This window comes from Anabrus simplex, chromosome 1, assembly GCF_040414725.1.
Source record: "Anabrus simplex isolate iqAnaSimp1 chromosome 1, ASM4041472v1, whole genome shotgun sequence".
NCBI classification, from domain to species: domain Eukaryota; kingdom Metazoa; phylum Arthropoda; class Insecta; order Orthoptera; family Tettigoniidae; genus Anabrus; species Anabrus simplex.
Genome location: NC_090265.1, coordinates 1,770,260,287 through 1,770,286,269, shown reverse-complemented (window position 1 = coordinate 1,770,286,269; position 25,983 = coordinate 1,770,260,287). Strand labels below are relative to the sequence as shown.

Sequence of the window (25,983 nt, the reverse complement as noted above, 5' to 3'; positions counted from 1 at the left end):
GGACTGGGAACCAAGAATTGAGGAATAAAGCATAAACTATGCAAATATTAGCCAGGAGCTAAAAGTTACAATTCATACATTTACAAGTCTATCAAATCTGAACAACAGCATGAGGAAACATCAAGGATGAATGGCTTAATATACATTCCAGCCAATCCCCAATATAAGAAGGAAATGGGAAGTGAAGAGATGGGTTTGTTGAATAAAGTAAGATTTAAAATTGTTCATGTTTCTTTAACACTTATGGTTTCAACTTTGTACAGTAACATGACCAGCAATTGCACAAAGTGGAAATTACTTGCTGTAAGATAACAATCACAAGAAAAATAAATATGACAACATTGAATCTTACACAAGCAATTAAAAAACTGATGATGGATGGTTGAATGAACAGATTTGTACAGCACGATTATTGCACTGTGGAAGATACACAGCACACTATGAGCCTATTCACAACAGTGAGTCTCTGCCTCTCTAAGAGGGAATTCTACTAAATTTAATTGGTCTACTTTGTTGCTTGTTCTAGATAGGCAATAAGGTCAGCTCGTTCTTGTGGCTTTTTGAGTCCAGCAAATACCATCTTCGTTCCAGGGATGTACTTCTTAGGATTTTCCAGATAAACGAATAATGTATCTCTGTTCCAAGTGATTCCTGGAAAAATTCACAAAGTTAAATGAAAGAAGTCCCAATTGTTTAAAAGCGTCAATGCTTTCCCTTTTTGGTTGATTCACTTTCATCAATATTATGCACAAATTTCTTCAAAAGGAAGTGCTCCAGAACAGTTTTACAGTCATGCTCATGCATTATTTTCCAAGCAAAAACAAGTTTGCAACATTAATTATGAGAGTAAAATACAAACTAACTTCTTAATAAATGTGCACACAATTTAAACTTCTACAGTTAAAGAATTGTTCATTAACTTATAATTCAACAATGTTAACAAGGCTAGTACATTTGTATACAATTTTCTGAAGTTGCAACTAGGAGTATATCATATATTCTCATATTATTGCACAAATATACAAAGAATGACTTAAAATCAAACTTGCAGTATGGTATATTTCTGCTTTTCCTGCATCATGCAAGAGATTGGTAGCTTTACTTTGCACACCCTCTGTATCATAATTATCCAGTATGCAGAGACGGTATTACAGTAATTTACACGAATGAGCAACTGAATTAGAGATACAGTAGAACCTCTATAATTCAAAATCGGTTAATTCAAAATCCCGCCTAATTCGAAGAAACTCTCGTTCCCGGAAACATAAGATAGAGTTTTGCATGTTATTTTAATTGTTTAATTCGAAATACGGATAATTCGTAATTCGAAGTACAATGTCGGCTCCATTACCGAAATTCAGACTTAATTCGAAACTGCCTTTACATTTTAAAACAATAGTATGTTACAGAGTAATTTCAAAATGAAATTTACCCGCTCCGCGTCATAATAGAACGCACGTTGCGGAACGTGGAAGGTTAGCTTTCCGCACTTACACTCACTTCGGTGGGTCTACAGTGCGCTTCATGATTGCTAAGTTGAATGAAATCTGAACTCTTGTGTTCAACCTTTTAAGGAACGCCGTTACATCACGCAACATGCAGTGTGCGGGAAAACAGAACCCGCGAACACTGGCGATGCCGACAGTTGACCAAAAAGCGTGGCAAATATAAATTCGTAGGCATCGAACAATATTGACATTGCCGGTGAAACTGCATTGCTTTATTTTAATGCGAGCCCAAACGGTCTTATGGTTTTAAAGGAGAAATTGCCAGCCGGGAAATCGTACAGTGTGAGGGATGGGGGTCATAGTAGTGCGTTGCAATGCAGATGGAAGCGAGATACTTTATCCCCTCGTCATAGAAAACTTTGATAAGCCACAATGTTATAAGAGTGTCGGGCACTTTACATGCCAGTACAAAGCATCTATAATAAAAATGCAAACAGTAAAGATATAATAAAAAAAGAATTTGCACAGGGTAACCCGCATAATTTATCCTAGTCTTTGAATTGTGCGTTTTTTTCTTTCGTTGCGTGAAGTTACGTTTGTCAGTGATTTATCCAAGTGCATTATTTGAACATTGTAAATGCACCTTGTTGGGTACATTCCGGAAAGTTTTTTCCATGGCATTTTAAAGGTTTGAACTGTGAATCGAGGTGATTGCATGTATTATGGGTCTTAGAATACTTCGTGACGCGGCAAGTGTTGACATTTCTGAAGTAGGCCTACGAGAGAAGTGCCATGGCGGGAAATCGTACAAGGATTAGAGTCATAGGAAAGTTCGATTTTAAGGGCATCAGGGTACTTTCTGTGTAAATACAAGGCATCGAAAATGCATACAGTATAGTAATCCAATTAATAAAGCACTTGCACATGGGAGCCAGCATAGATTTCTCCTAGTCTTTGAATCGTGCTTTTTTTTTCTTTCTTTCGTTGCGTGAGGTTATGTTTACCAGTGAGATATCCGAGTGCATTATTTGAATACTGTAAATGCACCTTCTTGGACACATTTTGGAAATAGTTCTTTTTTCATGGCATTTGAAAGGTATAAACTGTGAATCAAGGTTAAATGCATGCAGTAACGGGCCTCAGAATATTTTGTAACGCGGCAAGGGTTCGTACTTCTGAATTGCGAATTGGCGGTTAATTCGAAATCACGTACCGGTAATTCGAAGTCTGATTTTTGAGTCCCAACGACTTCGAATTAACGAGGTTTTACTGCACCCCCTTTCACCCTAACAGAGGTGCTAACTTTTGAAGTGGGTTGTCAGTAATCCCGCCCGCCCCAAGCAAGAACGCTCACTGCAGGGTCATCTTGACAGATCATTTCAATATTCACCGAACCAAACTATAATTCAGAAGCAACTGGACAGTGTATAGTCTTACTGTATGTACGCATTTCCTGCAGTGTACTGGAAGTGAACAAATGGGTGGACATGATCCGACAAAAGGTTCCTGTGAGAAATAAAGGGATATTGTCTGATGTACCAGGGGTCCTGTTTCATCCCACGTGATCAGTCCCCACATGATAAAACCACCCACCCCAGATTAAACCCTACCCTACTGACAAGAGAATCCATTGCCTCAAGTGCTTGGTGACAGACTCGTACCCTGCCAGTGGCATGCACAGACTGGTTACCACGACTCACTTCGTCCAGGCAATCTTTCTCTATGCTTTGAGAGTTCAATGGCGGTGTTACCGTGCCAATGTCATTCTCTGTGCCTTGTGACGTGCAGTGAACAGTACCCAAGTAGGATGATGGCTTCGGTAGTCTCTAATGGTATGGCCGCTTACACTTTGTTGCAATCTAACGCTGTATTCACAAGTAATCTGTTACACTGTGACCCATCCATCCACTCTTGCCATCCAAGTCAGCTGACTGTGAGCCATCAACAGCATGCTGTATTCCACAGCAGTTTACCCTGGCAACTGTGGTTTTGCTCAAAGCTATGTACTCGTGGAACACACTGGCCATGATCAAACGCACAGAGATCTCTCATCTTATCCATCCTGTTCTCACCTCTTACTCACATGGTCAGTACGAGGTCTCTCAACATCGCAGTCATTATTGGATCGCACTGAACTATTACATTCACCAGGCCTACTACAGCACCATATTGTCAAAACTGCAGCTATCTGTATCAAAGGGTAGAAAAAGTCCACTTATTCAATACCATTACATTAGATCAAATGTCAATATGGACCATAAAGAAATTCATAACTTATCTCTAATTCAATTTTTGACTAATTGTTTGGCCAAACTGCACTGATCCTAGAGTATATTATGGTACAACTCATTCCTTTATTAAGTTTTCCTTCTATATAAATGCCAATGTCTAATTATGTGCACTGGACAATCATTACTGGACAACAAAAGTGTACTGGACAATTATGGGACAGAGCAGTGCTAGTTTTACCACAATCTCAATATCTTCAGTATTATTCTTGAAGTACCCATCAGATAGGAATGCTCTTATTTCAGTGGAGAACAATGAATGCTCAACTCTTTAAAGTTTTTTTTTTTTTGGAGGAGACATACAATTTTTCTTGTCTCTAAGCAGATGTCTGAAATGAAAGTTTTAATTTGACCAAATTTCTATAGTTTCCACATTATGAATGAATGATAACTGTAGTAGTATTAACCATCAATATCTTACAATACCGCACTCAATTATCTCTTATTTACAAGTATTCATCAGATGAATGCTCTTCTAAATAAGAAGATTTAAATGAACAATGCAACGGATAGAGAAAAATTGTATGTGTGTATATTATACCGTATACACAAGAATAATCTCTGCAATTTTTTTTTTTTCAAAATCTGGTGGCAATAATTTGTGGTGCGAGTATAATTCACGTAAAGGTCAGTACAGTACTCCAGGCTGAAAGTTATATTCCCCCACCCATTCCGTTAGCAAATCCATTCTCGTCAAAACTGAAAAGTGTGTCGAGTCATTTACATGGTGTCAGTTTAGGTAATATCACATCTAAGATGGCCAATGCGAGTTCTCGTTATAGATCATTCATGACTAAAGAAATGTTCCACGTTAATCGTGCAGCAAGAAGTACAATGTGGAAGAGAATTCTATACGCGATTGGAGGAAAACGGGCTCATCTTGAACGGACAAGCAGTAAGCACCATGCTTCTTGTCCACAACATGCAAAGTTCCCAGAAACTGAAAAGAGGATGTGTAAATATGAGACTAAGAAAACACAGTTTGGACATGCGGTCACAAGTGAAATGTGTTGGTTGAAAGTTATAGAAAAGCAAGAGAGTTAAAATTTATAAGTTGTAAGGCTCACGCATGTTTCGGAAATAACTTGTTTCCACAGGAAAACTAGCACTGCAGAATGTCTCCCAGCGAATTATGAAGAAAATCAGAGTTTCATGCTTAAATCAGGGGGGCGGGGGAGGAGTTGGCACGTCCGTATCATTCACATGAAATCATTCCCAGAAATCAACGCACAGATTTCGTAACCAACCACCGCACAAAAAGAAAAAAATCCTAAAAGAGGGCCACCGGCAGACACGAAACAGATGGGGGGATCTTGAGAGGCTCTGAGTTAAGACGTTTTAGACCACTGGCCTTTTGTCACTAGCCAGCACGTGCACAGAAAAACTGTGGAGAAAACCATGATAAACTGCCCCACCCAAAACCATTGTTCTGGGGTTGTGTACTTGGCAACAGTTCGCTGGAAATAGGTACGCTGATATGAATGAGTCATACAATAGCTAGATGCATGTGTAGAAGGTGGAGCAACTTGCTATTAACTTTGCAGGTCCTACAGCAAACTAATGCCTACAGGACTAAGCATGAGACAGTTCCAACTGAGATTTAGAGCACAAGGTCCGACTGCTAGTGTGAATACTGATCGTGCCAGAACCATCGATAGAACACAAACTCTTAACTTTTATCGGACTAGCAGTTGATAAATTAATACGTTAGGGAATCACCCCGGATTCTCCATCGATTTATCAACCATAGCAATACTCCTTCAAATGGATGAGCGTTCACTATATCCCCCTGGTTCACCATGAATTCTGGTTTATGAAAAAGGACATTTTGTTATTGATGAATGCGTTAATGCATTGCACAGAAGGATGTGGCAATTTCCTTTTCTGCTAAAAAGCAGGCAGTGTATGACTATGACAATGCAGTGAAACCTCTCATTGAAAGCTACATTATCCATGGGCTATATTGACATGAGCAATCGTACGTACAGTATTTCCCACCAGACATGGACTACAGCCATTTTTCCACCCGCTGAACATATTCACTTGTTCTGTAGGGGCACACTATCTCGCAAGAACTTCATGAGCTACTTGTTAGAAATCTTAATGCATGCTGCTCAATAGACAAACCCAGATCACCACCATCCACTCATCATGGCACACCAAGTACAAGCGCTGTACATCTCTCGCCTTGATGCAAACTGTTCCCAACATTATTCTACAAAGGGCATATCTCTCAGATGCAAAGTGTGCTCGGAAGAGGGAAAGGCAGAAAGATCGAATTTCCATTGTGAGGGTACAGCAGATTATGTGGGAACCTTTGTTTCGAGATCTACCTCACAAAAAGCAAGTTTTGAGGACTACATTCACTCATGCTAGATTGTGAAACCTTTTGTTTATTTGAACAATGTGTTCATGCTTTGTGAAGCATCACATAAAACTAGTTACTTCCTCCTGCTCTCTTTGCATGTGCAAATTTAAAAAGGGACAGCGCGATCTGCGCATGCGCCATTGTAATAGAATTGTATTCTGCCACTGAACTTGGAACATCTTTTGCCATATTACATACTAAACTTGCACCATATGTAACAAGTGATGCAGGGAAGCTTTCATGTCACTTTAATTCCTTTCTTACAAGCCCACTGAACATAGAATTCTGAAGTAAATAACTTAAATTATCGCAGCATTTATAATCTCTTCTAAGAATCTTAAGTATATCAGTTACTATCATCAGATTCCCCATTCCTAACGGAATAACGCAGTCTTTTAGAAGTTGTTAATTCAAAACCTCTTCAATTTCTATGGGAATTTTAGTAAAAGGGTAAGGATTGCAATGTCGTTAGGGATGAAAATTATGTCTGGATGAGCACACAGAGCATGCTGATAATCGAGCAGTGGGCTGTAATAGCGCATGTAATTAAGTATGATAAAGGTTAAGAATTGCTGTTTTAATGTTTATAATGAGATGCAAGTATAGAAGATTACTACATTAACACGTTGGGTGCCACGTGCCGCCATATGGCGTCACGGTGATCTTCAAATTTGAGATGGCGTGACGCCATATGGCGGCACAGTTGAGTTTCAGCCGATGCGCCGTAGATAATCAGCTGTGACATCTATGCGTGTAAAATTGGAACTACGTGAAGGGCGAACTTCAGGGTCTATTCCAGCTATGTATTTTTACTGTATGCCACCATGTGGCGCCACAGTATTCTTCCGAAGCCACTGACTGGCCAGTGGTCATTGTCACTGGTGAAAGCGCGCCAGGCTTTTTTTATTCCATGTTTACGTACGTATTATCACTCAGTTTATATAGTTGTGCAAAAATATTAAAAAATGGAAGATATTGGTAATAATCTTACGAGGGAACACATACATGTGTTACACTCGGATTCGGTTGAAATTGGGTAGGAATATTCGTGGGAGGCAGTGGAATGCCAAGGTGAAAACTGCATGTACCCAGCGCAAGTTTAAACCCAAAATTGAGCAAATAAAGTCATAAAATTAAAAGTGCCGCGGGAGTATCGGGGTGTGGCGAAGAGGTAGGGAGGAGCGAAGCAGCGGATGTGAACCGACCGGACTGCGTCGAGCTGCGCCAGTAGCCAGGTAGCGTGTAGTTAGCGCGTTCCCCTTAACTTCCCGATCAGATGTGCAAAACATAAATATGAAAACAGCACATGAAACAAGTGTACAAAAGGACGATGTTTGAACAACGATGCCAATAAGGTTTGAAAAATTACAACGAGTAACAAGAACTCGGGCATGCCGAGACGCATATTTTCATTGTTTAGAGTTATCAGAAAACTGTTCACAACAATATGTAATGTAATATAAGTACTTGTTTTGCATTTTACTAGGTTTTCATAAATATTGCGTTAATTTGAATTAGGAAATAAATATCCCGTATTGGAAATTCGTATTGAACATTCCATGTCAAAAAATTCTGTGACACCATATGGCGTCACGCTATATTTTATCTTTCCTAAAAATTGATGTGACACCATATGGCGTCACGGATGACCATGGTATGGTGAGATAAAATTTACTTAGTACATCATATAAATACATCCCAAGATTATATAAACAGTCTACAACGCGTACAATTGCTTTGGCACCAGCGGAATGCAATTCAAAAACATGCCTGGCACCAGTGGAATAGTGTGCTACAATCAGCTCGGCACTCAACGTGTTAAGAGATTTAAACATTACCTTTCGCCTTGTTGGCATCTGTGTAAACGAAGCCAGGTGCTTGGCCAGTCTTTCGGCCAATTAATCCATGTAAATTAGGACCCGTCTTATGTTTGCCTCCTGCCTCCACTGTGTGACACTGTGCACACCTCTGGACAAACAGCTGAAAAAGCAATTATTTAGATTAAAATTTTTAGTTTTTATCTATTTGGACTGAAAAACTGTCTTAAGACAGAATACTGTCGTTTTCTCTAACATGACAGAAGCCAACAGTATGAAGCCGCTGAATTTAAACATCCTTAAACATTGGCGACCTAAGCTGGAACAAAAGAAACATATTCTTTAAAAAAATGAAATAGTACTTGAAAATTCTAGGGTGGTAACACACAGAAATCACATAGCCAGCAGCCTGTATTGTTACCGATTGTATGTTGGTAACCAAGCGAGAATAATTGTTTAAAATTGTCTGAAATGGGTTTTAAAACAAACCAAAGTTATCGTACTTCCGCCCTCTATGCGTGCCAATGCATTGTCAACTAGTCCAGATTCAGTTGAACCTGGACCATCCAGTGACAATGAGGAATTTATGGAAGGAATATCACACTAACTGATAAGAGGATAGGCCTAAAGGTATGTAATGTATTTTACCTATTACTTTCCTAAAATAACTAACATTTATTATTATTAAATTTAAAAATCAGTCATTGATCTGCATTTAGAGCTGTCACCCAGGTGGCAGAATCTCTAACAGTTTTTTACCTAGTCTGTTAAATGATTTCGAAGAAGTGTGAAATTTATCAAACTTCTCCCTTGATAATTTGTGTGCATTCAAACAGCGCTCTGAACTTTGCCGTATCATACTTACATTAAGGGCCAGTTTCATCAACCACTGTTCAAAATCCGATAACGTGCATTGGGTAACACCTTGTTAAGATTTTACCATGGCATTATGGAAATTGCGGTTCACAGAACATCAACAGGCTCGTTCATTAACGTGTCATTAACGTAACTATCAAATCGGCAGTGTGTAGCAATAACATTTTGCCCTTCTGAATGGTGCCGGACAATGTTATTCATTTGTTACCTTTCTCCTGTACTCCTTTCGCGCAGAATAAGGAGTTCCATTTGAAAAACCTGTACGACAACCTTAAAAAATTGAAAAAAAAAAAAATGCGTAGAATGGTATATTTATTCCAGCATTTAAATAGATGACTTAGAAGATTAATGCATTAATCAGCGATGAAGTTGACCCTTCGTAATGACTTGTGATGTAGAATATCACAATATCAGAACTTTATTAACTGGACAGATAAACACAATCATATTAGAAATTAGGCCTACCAGGTTATACATGGTGTAGGCTACATGTGATTATGATCCCCTTTGCTTTCAATTTACATTTCAATACAAAATGTACCTCCTCTGCGAACCATGTGACCTTGCCGCGGTAGGGAGGCTTGCGTGTCCCAATGATGCAGACCATATCGGATGGGTATCTGTTGAGAGACCAGACTAACGAATGGTTCATCGAAAGGGGGGTAGCAGCCTTTCGGTAGTTGCAAGGGCGGCAGTCTAGATGATTGACTGATACGGCCTTGTAATAATACTCAACATGGCTTAGCTGTGTTGATACTGCTACACGGCTGAAAGCAATGGGGAACAACAGCCGTAACTAACTCCCGAGGACATGCAGCTCTCTCTGTATGAATGATGTACTGATGATGGCTACCTCCCGGGTAAAATATTCCGGAGGTAAACTAGTCCCCCATTCGGATCTCCGGGTGGGGACTACACGAGAGGGGGCAATCATCAGGAAGATGGATACTGACATTCTGGGAGTCGGAGCGTGGAATGTTAGAAGTTTGAATCGTTGTGGTAGGTTAGAGAATTTGAAAAGGGAGATGGATAGGCTAAAGTTAGATGTAGTTGGTATAAGTGAAGTACGTTGGCAGGAAGAACAAGATTTTTGGTCAGGCGACTACCGAATTATCAACACAAAATCAAACAGGGGAAATGCAGGAGTTGGTTTAATAATGAATAAGAAAATAGGGCAGCGGGTAAGCTACTACGACCAGCAGAGTGAAAGAATTATTGTCGTCAAGATAGACACCAAACCAATGCCCACCACAATAGTGCAGGTCTATATGCCTACTAGTTCAGCGGATGATGAAGAAACTGAAAGAATATATGAGGAGATAGAAGATTTAATACAATATGTAAAAGGTGACGAGAATGTAATTGTGATTGGAGACTGGAATGCAGTGGTAGGCCAAGGAAGAGAAGGTAGTACAGTAGGAGAATTTGGATTGGGACAAAGGAACGAAAGAGGAAGTCGGCTGGTTGAATTCTGCACTGATCATAATTTAGTCCTCGCCAATACTTGGTTCAAACACCACAAACGACGGCTGTATACCTGGACGAGACCTGGAGACACTGGAAGGTATCAACTAGACTTCATTATGATTAGGCAGAGATTCAGAAACCAGGTGTTGGATTGCAAAATTTTCCCAGGAGCAGACGTGGACTCTGACCACAACTTGTTGGTCATGAAATGCCATCTGAAGTTGAAGAAATTGAAGAAAGGAAAGAATGAAAAAAGATGGGATCTAGACAAGTTGAAAGAAAAGAGTGTGAGGGATTCTTTCAAGGAACATGTTGCACAAGGACTAAATGAAAAGGCTGAAGGAAACACAGTAGAGGAGGAGTGGAGAGTCATGAAAAATGAAGTCAGTAGGACTGCTGAAGAAATGTTAGGAAGGAAGAAAACATCAATTAAGAATCAGTGGATAACTCAGGAGATACTAGACCTGATTGATGAACGACGAAAATACAAGAATGCTAGAAATGAAGAGGGCAGAAAAGAATACAGGCGATTAAAGAATGAAGTGGATAGAAAGTGCAAGGTAGCTAAGGAAGAATGGCTGAAGGAGAAGTGCAAGGATGTCGAAGGCTGTATGGTCCTGGGAAAGGTAGATGCTGCATACAGGAAAATCAAGGAAACCTTTGGAGAAAGGAAATCTAGGTGTATGAATATTAAGAGCTCAGATGGAAAGCCACTTCTAGAGAAAGAAGACAAAGCAGAAAAATGGCAGGAGCATATCCAACAGTTGTATGAAGGTAAAGATGTAGGTAATTTGGTTCTGGAACATGAAGAGGCTGTTGATGCTGATGAAATGGGAGACCCAATTTTGAGGTCAGACTTAGACAGAGCTGTGAGTGACCTCAATAGGAACAAGGCACCTGGAATTGATGACATTCCCTCTGAATTACTGACTGCCTTAGGAGAAACCAGCATGGCAAGGTTATTTCATTTAGTGTGCAAGATGTATGAGACAGGAGAAGTCCTATCCGATTTTCAGAAGAATGTTATTATACCTATTCCCAAGAAAGCTGGTGCTGACAGGTGTGAAAACTACCACACCATTAGTTTAGTATCTCATGCCTGCAAAATTTTAACACGTATTATTTACAGAAGAATGGAAAAACAAGTTGAAGCTGAGTTGGGAGAAGATCAATTTGGCTTCAGAAGAAATGTAGGAACACGTGAAGCAATCCTGACTTTACGTCTGATCTTAGAGGATCAAATCAAGGACAAGCCCACGTACATGGCATTCGTAGATCTAGAAAAGGCATTCGATAATGTTGATTGGACCAAGCTATTTATGATTCTGAAGATAGGGATCAGATACCGAGAACGAAGAATTATCTACAATCTGTATAAAAATCAGTCTAGAGTGATAAGAATCGAGGGTTTTGAAAAAGAAGCAGCAATCCAGAAAGGAGTGAGGCAAGGCTGCAGTTTGTCCCCTCTCCTTTTCAATGTTTACATAGAACAGGCAGTAAAGGAAATCAAAGAGAAATTTGGAATGGGAATCACAGTCCAAGGAGAGGAAATAAAAACCTTGAGATTTGCCGATGATATTGTTATTTTATCTGAGACTGCAGAAGATCTCGAGAAGCTGCTGAATGGTATGGATGAAGTCTTGGGTAAGGAGTACAAGATGAAAATAAATAAGTCCAAAACAAAAGTAATGGAGTGCAGTCGAACGAAGGCAGGTGATGCAGGAAATATGAGATTAGGAAATGAAGTCTTAAAGGAAGTAGATGAATATTGTTACTTGGGTAGTAAAATAACTAACGATGGCAGAAGTAAGGACATAAAATGCAGACTAGCACAAGCAAGGAAGAGCTTTCTTAAGAAAAGAAATTTGCTCACTTCAAACATTGATATCGGAATTAGAAAGATGTTTTGGAAGACTTTCGTGTGGAGCGTGGGATTGTATGGAAGTGAAACATGGACGAAAACTAGCTCAGAGAGAAAGAGAATAGAAGCTTTTGAAATGTAGTGTTACAGAAGAATGCTGAAGGTGAGATGGATAGATCGAATCACGAATGAAGAGATACTGAATCGAATTGGTGAGAGGAGATCGATTTGGCTAAATTTGACGAGAAGAAGAGATAGAATGATAGGAAACATCTTAAGACACCCAGGACTTGTTCAGTTGGTTTTTGATGAAGTATAGGTGGTAAGAACGGTAGGGGTAGACCAAGGTGTGAATATAACAAGCAGATTAGAGCAGATGTAGGATGCAATAGTTACGTAGAAATGAAAAGGTTAGCACAGGATAGAGTGGCATGGAGAGCTGCATCAAACCAGTCTATGGACTGATGACTCAAACAACACAAAATGTAATGTTTGTTACATGTTAACAAGTTAATGGAATATCAGTATAATACTTCTCTCTCTTCTATGAAATGATACTTTGGTTTTAAAGCATTCTTGTTATTGTGTAAGATATCTTTTGTATTACCATTCAGAAGTTTCTAAGGTGAGTTTTATTAACTGGACATGTCATTAAAACTACAGTAGCATTATCATATTAGAAATTAGGCCTACCTGGTTATACATGGTGTATGCTACACGTGATTATGATCTCCCTTCCTTTGAATTTTTATTTTGACTATGTATCTTACGTACGAGTAAGTTAATGGAATAGTAGTTTTAAGTAGGCCTTCCTATCTATCTTCTACAATTTACAATACTGTTATCTCCGTAACAATCTGAATGACCCAGTTGCATAGTATCTCAGTGTAATCAGCAATTGTTGCATTGGAAACAGGTGTGAATTTTGTCCTGTAGGCCTATGGTTATTCTAACCTCTCTTCTATTTCTTTGAGTACTTTCCTCGAGACAGGTTTAGATGACCTATATTGCTCCAAAAACTGCACTTCCGTTAGTTCTAGCAAGTCATTTCTTCTCTGTGTTCCCATCTCTTAGCATCGTCTAGCCCTAGTTTTACGGATAGATGCCTTCTCTCCTCCTGAGCACCTGATACAAAATCTCTTCCAGCCTTTTTTATTGTAACATGATAAGCAGCTCAACAGGACAAGTGTGCTACATTAAATTAGCAAAATATAATGGCGTGTTAGCATTAATGAAGGTTGATGAAACAGCCATTCTGTTACTATCCTGTTAAAGCAGTTCAACGTAACTAATCCTTAACCGAGTTATATGAATCTGGCCCTAAGTGTGCTGTTTGAACTGTAGAGCGAGGTTTAAAACAAATATATCGAAAACGTGCCTGTATAAGTCTTCTCATATCATGTGCCTGGCCTTGCACACTCTATATGGACAGCAGATTCAGCATCAGTGCACCCCATTTTAAGAATAACTTCCTTTTGAAGCTCCAACAATGCTATCCTCACTTTCTGTTGCTTGTACAAGAGATTGTAGCAGCCATCGCAGTCAGTTTTTCTTGAGGCATTCCAGTACTCCCCGATCCATAGGCTTAGGCGGTAAATAAAAATCACGGATACCATTACTCAAGTTCATCTTCACTTGGATGCGAGCCCATATTGTACAAGTGTTCAAAATTGCTTTGAATGGCAAACCTTTCTCATTCAGAAACTTTTTCAGCTGCAGTATAAAATCATTTAAACAATTCTTGAATATTTCCTGATTCCCCAGTGCACTTTTTTGATGTATGCAGAGAAAGGCAGTGCTGTCATGGAAATGTGTTTAAATGCTCTAAGCACTTTTCTTTGTGTGGACAAACATGTTTTTAGCCTGTAAATTTTTGAAGTTCAGCAGTTTCATTAGAGTTATAAAGCTGGTCAGCTGTAGGGTTCTTATTTTATAAGAGTTCATGAAATTTATGAAATTTTCACAATTACCTCAGAATCAGCCAAGAAGTTATCACCAGACACCTTTAGTTGTAGCATACACCATACCTTTTTCACCAATAATTTTATTATTTGTTAATTCAAATTTTTCAGCTCGGATTTATGAGAATATCAAACCATCGAGACTAAATAAGACTATGTATACGTTCAACAGCCCTACAATAACCACTATACTCCGCACGGCCTTACTTCTAAATTGAAGTTTCGCAAAACAAATGAGCATCGCCAATCCTCTGTTGCCAGCGCGCTACACCCGCGAGAACAGCTGATGCAATACAACCGCGGTAAACAGCCATATATAGTAAAATGTAATACCGTACTCAGAAAAACGAATACATATGGAATTAAAACAAATTCATAAAATCTACACTTGCTAACAACATCTGACACTAATAATATATTATTCAGAATAAAAGAGAATTAGGAAATAACACATCACTCACCGCCAATGGCTGACACAGGAAGGAGGTTATGGCCTACAAAGGAAACACTCCACTGATCTCAGAGTCACTGGAACCCTCTAACGATGAATCATTGTCACTATCACCAGGTCCCAAAGATATTATTAAACTTTCGACGGAGTTCTCCAGTACATCTTCATTTTCCCACGCCTCACGTATTAATCTTTGTGTACTGCGCACAACTTTCCTCCAGTCATCGGCACTGACGTTCACCACAGCTTCGGTTAACAGGTTTTCCACCTCGGGTACAGTAAAACGCTTATTTTTTGTTGCAACATAACCCTTAACCTGAGCCCAAATCTTCTCTATTGCATTGAAGTGGCAATGATAAGGTGGAAGTCGAATAACTATGTCCATGACGTCTTGCAATTTCGTCCACGACATACACAGGAAATTGTGGCTCGTTTTCTTTCACAAGCTGCAACAGTTCACCTTTCTTCATGTCGTCCCGCACAGGAATGTTGTGCCTCCTTAACCACTCAGCAAGAATCGACTTCTTTGCTGCCATTGTCGGAGCTTTGTCTTGAATTACGGAATGGTAGGGGGCATTGTCCATTATTATTGTACAATTTTCAGACAGGTTATTCATCAATGTGTATTCAAATCAGTTCTGAAAATTGACACTATTCATCTCCTCGTGGTAATCGCCAGTCTTCTTAGACCTCAGAACATATAAACAGTTAGGTACAAATCCGTTTGCCACTATCGGCAGCCCTGAAGATGGCTTTCCGTGGTTTCCCATTTTCACACCAGGCAAATGCTGGGGCTGTACCTTAATTAAGGCCACGGCCGCTTCCTTCCAACTCCTAGGCCTTTCCTATCCCATCGTCGCCATAAGACCTATCTGTGTCGGTGCGACGTAAAGCCCCTAGCAAAAAAAAAAAAAAAAAAAAAAATCCGTTTGCGGTACCGGCATGTAGCACAATAATTCTTCCCCCCTTTCCAATGGGCACTGCCATTGTACCTTCCACAGAATCATCTGTCCAGCCTTTTCCTACGGTATGGTTTGCATTAATCCATGTTTCATCTAACCACACAATCGAATCAAAATTTTCCTTCATAACGCCCATTAAAAACCGGCAGCGCCACATCACAATATCACTTCTCTCCATTAACACTCGGCGACCGTTTAATTTCTTGTAACGGAATCCCAGTTCCTTTACCACAACATTCAGTGAAGTCTTGCTGCCTTTAAATAGTTCGCTTTCCTTCAGAGACTCACGTAGCTTCGCAAGAGTAGGGTGTTCTTTTCTGCGGTAGTCATAAATATGACGACGAATGGCATCTTTCTCGAAACTGTCCAAGTTCGTCACTGGTTTGGCCCGATTCCTTTTCTTACCCGGTGTTTCAAACTTAGAGGATCCAGGAGATTGTTCCTCAGCGTGGTATTTCTCCTTTCCAATTGCCACTACTGTGTATTTACTCACTTTGGTAGCGTCGGCAGTTCTCTGTACAGCTTGTGCTAAAGGAAGCAATGTAGCACCGTTCTCCTTTTCTTTCTCAAAGTACTCGCGCACATTGGACACAATTTCACGAGCCTGGCTTCTCAAGGGCGTGCCTTGTCCCACACGTCTCGATTTCTTGCCACTTGTCTTTTCCGAACTACACTGAGACATGGTAAACACGACGAACTAAGTACACTGATACACGGACGTAAATAAAACTACAGCTATTTAATAATTAAACCTATACTGTACTTATGCTATGCTAAACTGTAAACTACGCTATACTGTACTATACTAGAGATAAAACTTATATGATAAAACACTAATTACTGGAGGAAAATGCAAAAGATCGCGAACCGTACCGAATACCATACACGTTGAACGAGATAGGTTAACCACGTGGTGAATGTAAATATCAGACTTGGCAACTAGGTTTCGAGATCGTGCTCTGCCGATATAAATCGATATAAATGGCAGGTTGGGATTGGTTGGATGTCTATGCTTCGGTGCACAACCACCAGACAGAGCCAAAATCGGCCTAAACGTCAATTTAGAAGTAGAGCCGTTCGGAGTTTAGGATTACAGAAATCCTGAATTATTTGTTTACAGGCAACATTTTGATAAGGCAAGCAAACCAAAAGGACAGGGTCAACTGGATATACTGAACAGGTAAGAAAATGTGTGCAGCAGAAAAGCAGAAAAGAGAAAGATACCGTAAAAACTGGGGGGGACCAGGTCTTGAAGTTGTGAAAAGCTCCAAGTTCTTGGGAAGCAAACTGATGGGAAAAAAAAAAGCCTTTTACCAGTGTGAGAATCTTCATCTGAAAGGGAACTGTAAAGAGATGAGAACTATGTCAAAGCCGAAATGGTTTGGTCATCTCAAAAGAATGGACAGTAGAAAATCAGTATATGCAGCATAAGTTTTATAGCATCATTAAGGATTTGAAATGTTACAAATCATATGTGGAATACCTTACAGAGGAGAGATGTGCTCACTGCGACAGTCAAGAAACCACCCACCATTCCCCAAAAACACATTTATAATATAATTTATCACACACCATTATTCATTGCTAAAGTGCACTGTAGCATTTCCATTGGCTGAGATACAATCAGATATGAAGTCATTCCCAGCAATGAAGTGAAATCCATTCAGTTACCAATGCGCACGCAATAAAAACACAACTAAATGCAATCTGTAACGAAACAAAGTACAGCACAGACCAATAGCTTTGTCACCATCAGGCATGATAAATTAGTTATCTTTTTGAATGTGTGCTGCTCTCACCATACGGAATTGTACAGGCCTAAAGCCGCTTTGCGGCCCTAACCTGGGGGCTTATGCTTATGCTTGATCCCAGTCCAATGGTTTTGTCAACAACCTAACCAATTCTGACAAATGATTTTGTCACTAGCCTGAGCTTACCTACCCAGACCAACAGTTTGGCCACTAGCCAGAGCTAACCTAATCAACACCTATGGGTACCTATATAACAGTTTGTAGGGGAGGGGGGGGGGGGGGGGGTTGACCTGGGGGTATGTAGTATTTTTTCAATTTTGTAAGAAGAATGGCGGTAGAATAGCACCCACGGTATCCCCTGCCTGTTGGTGGGGGGCGGTACTACCACTTCTATGTAAAACCGACTTTTAAATCATTTTCTTGAAAGAAATACACCTGACACTAGATTTTTGCCTTTCCTGAGAGCTGGGGGGGGGGGGGGTACCCCCCTTGCCCTCAGGCATGGGTGCCCTTGTCCACACCAATGGCTTTGTCACTAGCCAGCATGATAATACACTTCAGCTTTTTGAATGCGCTGCTATAATCGTACGGAATGCTAGAGACCTAACAGCCGCTTCACGGCCCTAATCTGGGAGCTTATTCCCCGACCCCTTTTGCTCAGTCACAGTCCAAACCACTCCGCTAGTCTGTAAGTTGAAAACTAGCGACGCCATACTCAGTTCCAGTTCTTAAGGTCAAGACTTCGCAGCCCTGTGCACCGCACGATCATGACCATCGCGAGAAAGAAACAAATGACAGTGCAATCACGCCTAGATTTCTGTGCTGAAAAAGTGTTGCAGTAACTGAACTTTTGCAAAATGGACCCACAAAGAACAGCTAGTGCGGTTTGAGAAGGAAATCGAAGGCAAAACATCAAGAGGTCGGCCAAGGAAGACATGGATCTATCAAATTACAAATGATCAATCTGAACGAGCTCTGAGCTTGCAGCAGGTTATGGAAGAAAACCCCTACATGGAGAGAAGTAAATGGAGCGCGTTCATTCACCAGATCCGGAAAACTGGAACACGTTCAAGACTGATGGATTAACATGCAGCAGACCTGGACAATGAAGTAAAGACAGGAGAGTAAATTCCATGCCAGCAAGATGAAATGATGAAAGTATAATAGGAAAGACAAGAAATGGGAAAGTAAAAATGAGGCTGTCTGGAAGGAAATTGGACATACCCTCACATTTCCTAAGTAGAGAGGCAATGCACCAAAAAGTCACAACTTGCCCCTCAGTCTAACGATGCAGCCAAACTTATCTAGATTGTTAATGGCTTGTCAAATGGGCCATCAGAGCATGCAACTTAGCTCTGTAGCTCACATTGCTACTACGGTCTTATGCGTCTTGCATCTAAGAATGAGGGAGAGAAAAGTACGTCCCCTAGTAGCACTTCCACCTAAACAATCTGTATTAAATTCAAATGGGAGGTTATGTGAACAAATCGTATCCATGAAATATCATTGTAATTGTTGTTCTAAATGGAGGATAATTGCTTTCACGCATATCAACAGTAATAGCAGTAAATTGATAAATACCACGATTACTAAAGAAATATAGATACGTAACTACGGCTATTTCATTGTTGAAAACTCGCTTCTCTAGAATTGACGACTGTGGCATTCTGCTTCACCATATAGTCTTTTGTTTCCTTCCTGAGGTCCAAGGCTAGCACTGACGAATGGAAGTGCTATGTCTGAATTCTCAATATCGATCACGACTAGAGCGGGCAGTTCAGATGGGAAAATGGAGGTAAAAAGAATATTGTAACACAAAAATGATTATTTTTCAAAGAAAAATAGCATGATCCCTGGACCAATAATTATACTAATTAATGAGTTAGCACCAATGAATGGGAGTGCTATGTCTGAATTCTCAATATCTTTGTCCATCATGACTAGCATGGGCAATTCAAATGGGAAAATGGAGGTGAAAAGTATATTGTGAATAACATTTAAAAAAACTTTTGTTGGAACAAAAACAGCATGATCCCTGGACCAATAATTAGCCTACATGAATGAGTTACGGGCACACGCCAACAACTCATACCACCAAGTAACATCAAGCACAGCAAATCAAAGAAATTCAAAGAGTTAAGTGAGCAAAGACTTCACACACAAACATTTTACATGAACAAAAAACATACCAAAGCACTGTGACGTAGAATTCATATTCGTAATGTAGCAATGTTTGTATATAGTAATAAGTTGGAAATCTGAATTGGAATACATTGTAGAGGAGAGATGTGTTCACTGCGGCAGTTAAGAACCCACCCGCCATCCCCCAGAAGATATTTTGCTTTTATAATCTAATAGAATTTATCACGCGCCATAATCCATCGCCTAACTACGTACCTGGAAAGGAGGTTCAACCTATTCAATACTCAAAAGAAAGAAATGTAGCAATCACATTTCTATTTAAATGGGACCGGTTTCGACCTTAGTCTAGGTCATCATCAGCCATAAAAAACATGTAAAATGTTTATGAATGTTGGAGGTCAGTTTCACACTCTGTTAGGCACAAAGACACGACACCACATTCTGTCCTGCACAAAGTCACAACACTACCAATCAACATGCGAAGATCAAAAAGGCTTGAATTCGCAGACGAACAGATCTGTAGTAGAAAGCCGCCAGCTCCCGGTGACCAGCGCGGCACACTCAAGGTCACGCGCTGTGGCCAAACACCAAAGTAGAGTGGAGAACGTTTCGAAGGTCCAGAACCTGTCACGGCTGCGGGAAGCCAAGTACGTATATAAAAAATATACGACGCCAATTAGTACAACCGAATGAGCACCCGTTAAACTTGAAAAAACAATTGTAGAGAGAAGAAAAAAATGTAGTAAAAAGCGCAATATCGGAAAACAAATGAAAACTTATATGCACAGTGCGCTATTTTTAAAAAGAAAAAAATTTTTAGGTTATGATTGAAGTAGTCGAAGTTGGCGCAAGACAAAAATTTTTGAAAGAGGAGAATAAATTAAACGAGGAAGAGTGATAGTGAAATAAGAGAAAGAATAAAAGAAATTGAAGTTAGATGGTAATGAGGAAAGATAAGATAGGGAAATGAAGGAGGGGTAGTTTAAGGTGGGTTAGGAGGGTGGGTTATTGGAGGTAGAAAATGTGGGTGGGAACTATGTAAGACATGGAAAATAGAATTGGGGTTTTGGAATTTGGAATTTTTGAGAAGAAGAATTAGGAAGTCAAAAAGGATATTGGGTTTTTCAGAAATGTCGTTTAAATTGAAATTAGGGTTGAAGTACTGGTCAAGGTGGATAAAGCAATTTTCAGTAATGTTTAAGAGGGGGCCTTTGTTAATGATTTTAAGTATGTTTATGTCATTGTCAATACTGGTGAAACTATGTTTGGAGTCTTGTATGTGCTGTCCTATGGCAGAGAATCTGTTGTATTTAATGGCGTTGACATGTTCAGAGTACCTGATATTGAAGTTGCGGCCAGTTTGTCCGACGTAGGAGGAACTGCAGTTGTTGCATTTAAATCTGTATACACCAGATTTAGAAAAAGCATTAGACTTATTTAGAGATTTAGAGTTGTGTAAGATATCAAGACTTCTATTGTTAGTTCTAAAAGAAATTTTCATATTATGTTTTTTAAAGATATTAGTTATTTTATAAGCATCCTGAGTAAAAGTGAAGGTGGAAAAAGCAGTTGGTTTTATTGTGTCTTTAGATAAAGTGGTTTTTGGACGGTGTTTGAATTTGTTGATGATGCGGTTAATGAAGGAGTTGTTAAAGCCATTAAATTTAGCAATGTTGCGGATGGTGTTTAATTCATTATTTAAATCTTTTTTGGACGTAGGGGTGTTGAAGGCACGAAAAATTAAGCTGTTATAAGTAGCACGTTTATGAGCTTGGGGGTGCGAAGAATCTTTATGGCTGATGATGACCTAGACTAAGGTCGAAACCGGTCCCATTTAAATAGAAATGTGATTGCTACGTTTCTTTCTTTTGAGTATTGAATAGGTTGAACCTCCTTTCCAGTTATTTAATTTTTAACATCAATAATTTCAATACGGAACAATGAAATTTTTATCTTTAACTACGTACCAGCATTTCCATGACGTGACTCCCAGCATTGAAGTAAAATTAATTCCGTTACCAACCCACGCACAAGAAATACACAACTGCCCGGACCAATGGAGGTGTCACGCGGGATACTAGAGGCCTAGGGCAGCTTCATGGATTCTAACCTAAGCCCCCAGACCCCGTTTGCTTGATCCAGACCAATGGTCTAACCAATCTAGACCAATGGCTTTGTCACTAACCTACCCTAACCAATCCAGACCAATGGAGGTGTCACGCGAGATAACAAGAGGCCTAGCACCGCTTCTAACCTGGGGACTTACGCCCCCAACCCCCTTTGCTTGATCCAGATCAATGGTCCAACCAATCCAGACCAATAGCTTGGACACTAACCTACCCTAATCAATCCAGACCAATGGAGGTGTCACGCAGGATACTACAGGCCTAGGGCAAGCGGCTTCTAACCTGGGGGCTTACACCCCCAGACCCCCTTTGCTTGATCCAGACCAATGGCCTAACCAATCCAGACCAATGGATTTGTCACGAGATTCGTAAATTCAAAAGTAGCGCTGCTGCACTAGGACTAGTTCTTTATATGAACAGTTGGCAGCTCTGTCCACCACACGATTAAGCCCTTCAAGAGACGCGAGCGAGAGAAACAAATGACAGTGCAATCGCACCTAGATGCGTGCGCTGGAAAATGTAAGTTGTTCCGAATTTTTGCCTAGTTGATGTGAGGCGGCTTTTGGTACAATGTTTAGTATTTGTATGCTAAAATGAATGTAAAACGTTGGAATAACGTATTGACTTACATACATTATTATAGACTTATGCCTTTCAGCGTTCAGTCTGCAAGCCTCTGTGAATTTACTATACATCGCCACAATCCTCGATTTGCAACTAGTGTTGTGGCTTCATTTAGTTCTATACCTCTTATCTTTAAATAGTTAGAAACTGAGTCTAACCATCGTCGCCTTGGTCTACCTTTACTTCTCTTACCCTCCATACCATAGTCCATTATTCTCCTAGGTAACCTATCCTCCTCCATTCGCCTCACATGACCCCACCACCGAAGCCGGTTTATGCGTACAGCTTCATCCATCGAGTTCATTCCTAAATTAGCCTTTATCACCTCATTCCAAGTACCCTCCTGTCATTGTTCCCACCTGTTTGTACCAGCAATCATTCTTGTTACTTTCATGCCTGTTACTTCTAACTTATGAATAAGATATCCTGAGTCCACCCAGCTTTCGCTCCCGTAAAGCAAAGTTGGTCTGAAAACAGACCAATGTAAAGATAGTTTCGTCTGGGAGCCGACTTCCTTCTTACAGAATACTGTTGATCGCAACTGTGAGCTCACTGCATTAGCTTTACTACACCTTGATTCAATCTCACTATATTACCATCCTGGGAGAACACACAACCTAAATACTTGAAATTATCGACCTGTTCTAGCTTTGTATCACCAATCTGACATTCAATTCTGTTGAATTTCCTACCTACTGACATCAATTTAGTCTTCGAGAGGCTAATTTTCATACCATACTCATTGCACCTATTTTCAAGTTCCAGGCTTTCGGCACAATCTGCCATTACCTTTTAGCAGATGATCCATGTAAACTACGAACAGCAAAGGTGAAAGATTACAGCCTTGTCTAACCCCTGTAAGTACCCTGAACCAAGAACTCGTTCTACCATCAATTCTAACCGAAGCCCAATTGTCAACATAAATGCCTTTGATTGATTTTAATAATCTACCTTTAATTATTTAAATTCACTACTATAAACTTCCAACTAAGAGTGTGGTTGAAATGTTGCCCTAGACACAGCCAGACTGTTTCACCAGGAGCAGCCTGCAGGTTAGTGCCGCTATGCCCTGGCACCACCAATGAATGAAACAAAAAAGGAAACAAGAAAGAAATCCTTAGGAAATAAGTCTAAAAATATTGTTTGTGGATATATACTCGTATGGTAACGCTATACATCGTACAGCATTAAATATTTATGTATAAATTTATTAGTCTGCCTCTGTGGTGTAGTGCTTAGTGAGATTTGCTGCCATCCCCAGAGGCCCGAGTTTGATTCCCGGCTCTGCCATGAAATTTGAAAAGTGGTATGAGGGCTGGAGCGGGGTCCACTCAGCCTCAGGAGGTCAACTGCATAGAGGTGGGTTTGATTCCACCCTCAGCCAGCCTGGAAGTGGTTTTCCGTCGTTTCACCACTTCTCCAGGCAAGTGCCGGGATGGTACCTAACTTACAGCCACGGCCGCTTCCTCCCCTCTTTCATGTCTATCCCTTCCAATCTTCCCATCCCCCCCGCAAGGCCGCTGTTCAGCATAGCAGATGAGGCCACCTGGGCGAGGTACTGGTCATCCTCCCCAGTTGTATCCCCCAACCCAGTCTGAAGCTCCAGGGCACTGGCTCAGTCAGAGGGAAAACCGACCCTGGAGGGTAAATAGATAAAGAAGAATAAATTTATTCATTAAAGCACATTTTACTTTCAACCTACATATAACGGTTCGAATAATGAAGCCTGCCAATATTTTCAGCCCAATTCAATCCAGAGAAACACATTAAATGGTCATTAGATTCACAGAACTGCAAAAAATCCAGTACCCAATTAAACCTCGAAAGTGGGATAGGCCTATAGACTTTAATCCTACGTGCAACCACAGGAACAACTTAAACCAGATGCCTAGTGCAATAAAAAAATGGAAAGGAATAGGAAAAGGAATACTACAGAAGAGCAGACCACTGCTGAGTGACAATTACCCTTAAGTTCTTAAACATTATAAGCAACAGTTGTCCTTGAACTGTTCTGAACAGGATTATAACGATCCACACCGAATTCCCACTACAGATTAAAAGTTAATCCCTTTCACCTTGATTGGAGGTTAGTTAAGTTGGCTGAACAGCCTGAATTAAGACAGAAGAACGAGGATAAAGCCTTGAACTTGTAAGATTCAAACTCACCTTCTTTCCCTTTTCTGCATCTCCATCAGGAACACCCATGGTTTATTAGTGACAGGAACTTCCCTAAAAACAAAACAAATTTTGAAAAGGACCCTTCACACACACACACATGTAGATCGAATATTAGACGCGTGTGACCCAGTTGGCTCAAGGCCAATTTATCATTGCTCAATGCGAGACCGCCCTCGTAAGTTACATCATTCACATCGAAGCACTATATTTTTAATTGAAATAAGTTTCCAATCGTGAAAGATCTTCCTGATTTTTCGGCAAATTAGGTAGGTAACGCAAAATAAATATATTTAGCAATATTGTGAAACTAACTTCCTCGAGAAGAACTTACACTCACTCTTTAGTACAAGGATATTATTTCATTTTCACACTGAATATCTTACAATTATCAATTCTCTATTATACTTGAGGCCTTACAATGCACACCTTCTGACCTTACAGTTAAAATCCTCTAAATTACCGGATAATCCACAAGACTAACCTGCAGTCCGACCTTTCCCGTTCTCGGAGAGATTGACGAAGAACGATACGCAGGATAGTGCGAGGTGCGAGGGTCAGTTCGATAGTCGATAGAGAAGTCGAAATTGTACAGACATCCGACTTGCGGAATATCTATCAATAAAAACAGTTAACAGGGTTTCCTATAACAAAGATGTGGAAGGAATGAGAACCTGTTACGACATTAATAACGCCAGTTAATCATAGGTAAAGTTATTTATAACGTTTGACTTATCTACCAAAATAAATCGACATAAACATATCTTCTCTAGAAGTATCCTTGGTCTGACCTCCCTATCCTCATTGGACCAATCCCAATCACGTGGTACGATATCACATCATTTTTCGTGCGAGCTGTTTTGCTGTGGATAGCAGTTAATGCCATCGAATTCTGTATTGTGAAATACGTTGTCATTTTAGCACAAACGATATCATGATGAAACAGTCCAGCAGAAAAATACGTTTCCAAATTGACTTACGATTAATGTCAATATATCGTTAGTTTATTGTGATGCAGATATTAATTTCTGTTAATGATGCTTTGAAGTTCTGGTTAGTTCTTTGTATCTGTTTAGTCTATAGGGAAAGGAAGGCCTTCCTTAAACCGCAATCGTATTCCACTTGGTGTTTCTTCCTACTAGCATTTGTATGTTTCACATCTTCCCGGTACGTTTTATTGCGTAATACATGTTTACAGCGGAATAATTGGAGACGAAAATGTAATAATTAAAACTAAAGCAATGAAGGGGCGAATATTAAACAGAAAGATAACTCTGTTTATATAATGTTAAGATGACATTGTAGATATGAGAGCCTCCATAGCTCAGTGGTTAGAGCACTGGTCTTGTAAACCAGGGGTCGGGAGTTCGATCCTCCCTGGGGGCTATGATGTGGATGTCATATTTTTTTCACATTATTATGTTACTTTTCGTTCACTTATGTTAGTGTGAAATGTGTGCTTACAATACTTTCAAGTTTTGCGTCGTATTTAGCATAATAATTGTGAAGTTTCTGCACGTGGGAACGCTAAGTAATTCTGACCTCCTCTCACAGATGGCAGACAAGACCGTATCCTCTCCTCTCGCAATTCATATTGCTTGATGAAGTGTTCGTTGGATGTTTAATACAATAGGCTACTTCGCTTTTCTTCATGGCCACATCTCTA

General features: G+C 40.0%; 1 protein-coding gene and 1 non-coding gene across 2 annotated transcripts; one reads left to right on the top strand and one right to left on the bottom strand.

The window, feature by feature from the left end:
- Positions 1 to 213: 213 nt before the first annotated feature.
- LOC137497063 (cytochrome c) lies at positions 214 to 24,895 on the bottom strand. Its single transcript, XM_068225687.1, has 4 exons — positions 24,802 to 24,895; positions 24,309 to 24,371; positions 7,943 to 8,084; positions 214 to 651 (listed from the first exon to the last, which is right to left on the bottom strand). Exons 2-4 carry the CDS (start codon positions 24,345 to 24,347, stop codon positions 506 to 508), a joined length of 327 nt encoding a protein of 108 aa, XP_068081788.1. The 5' UTR covers positions 24,348 to 24,371; positions 24,802 to 24,895; the 3' UTR covers positions 214 to 505.
- Positions 24,896 to 25,630: 735 nt separating this feature from the next.
- On the top strand, positions 25,631 to 25,703 carry TRNAT-UGU (transfer RNA threonine (anticodon UGU)). The gene has a single exon. It is a non-coding gene; the product is annotated as a tRNA-Thr (tRNA).
- The last annotated feature ends 280 nt before the right edge of the window (positions 25,704 to 25,983 follow it).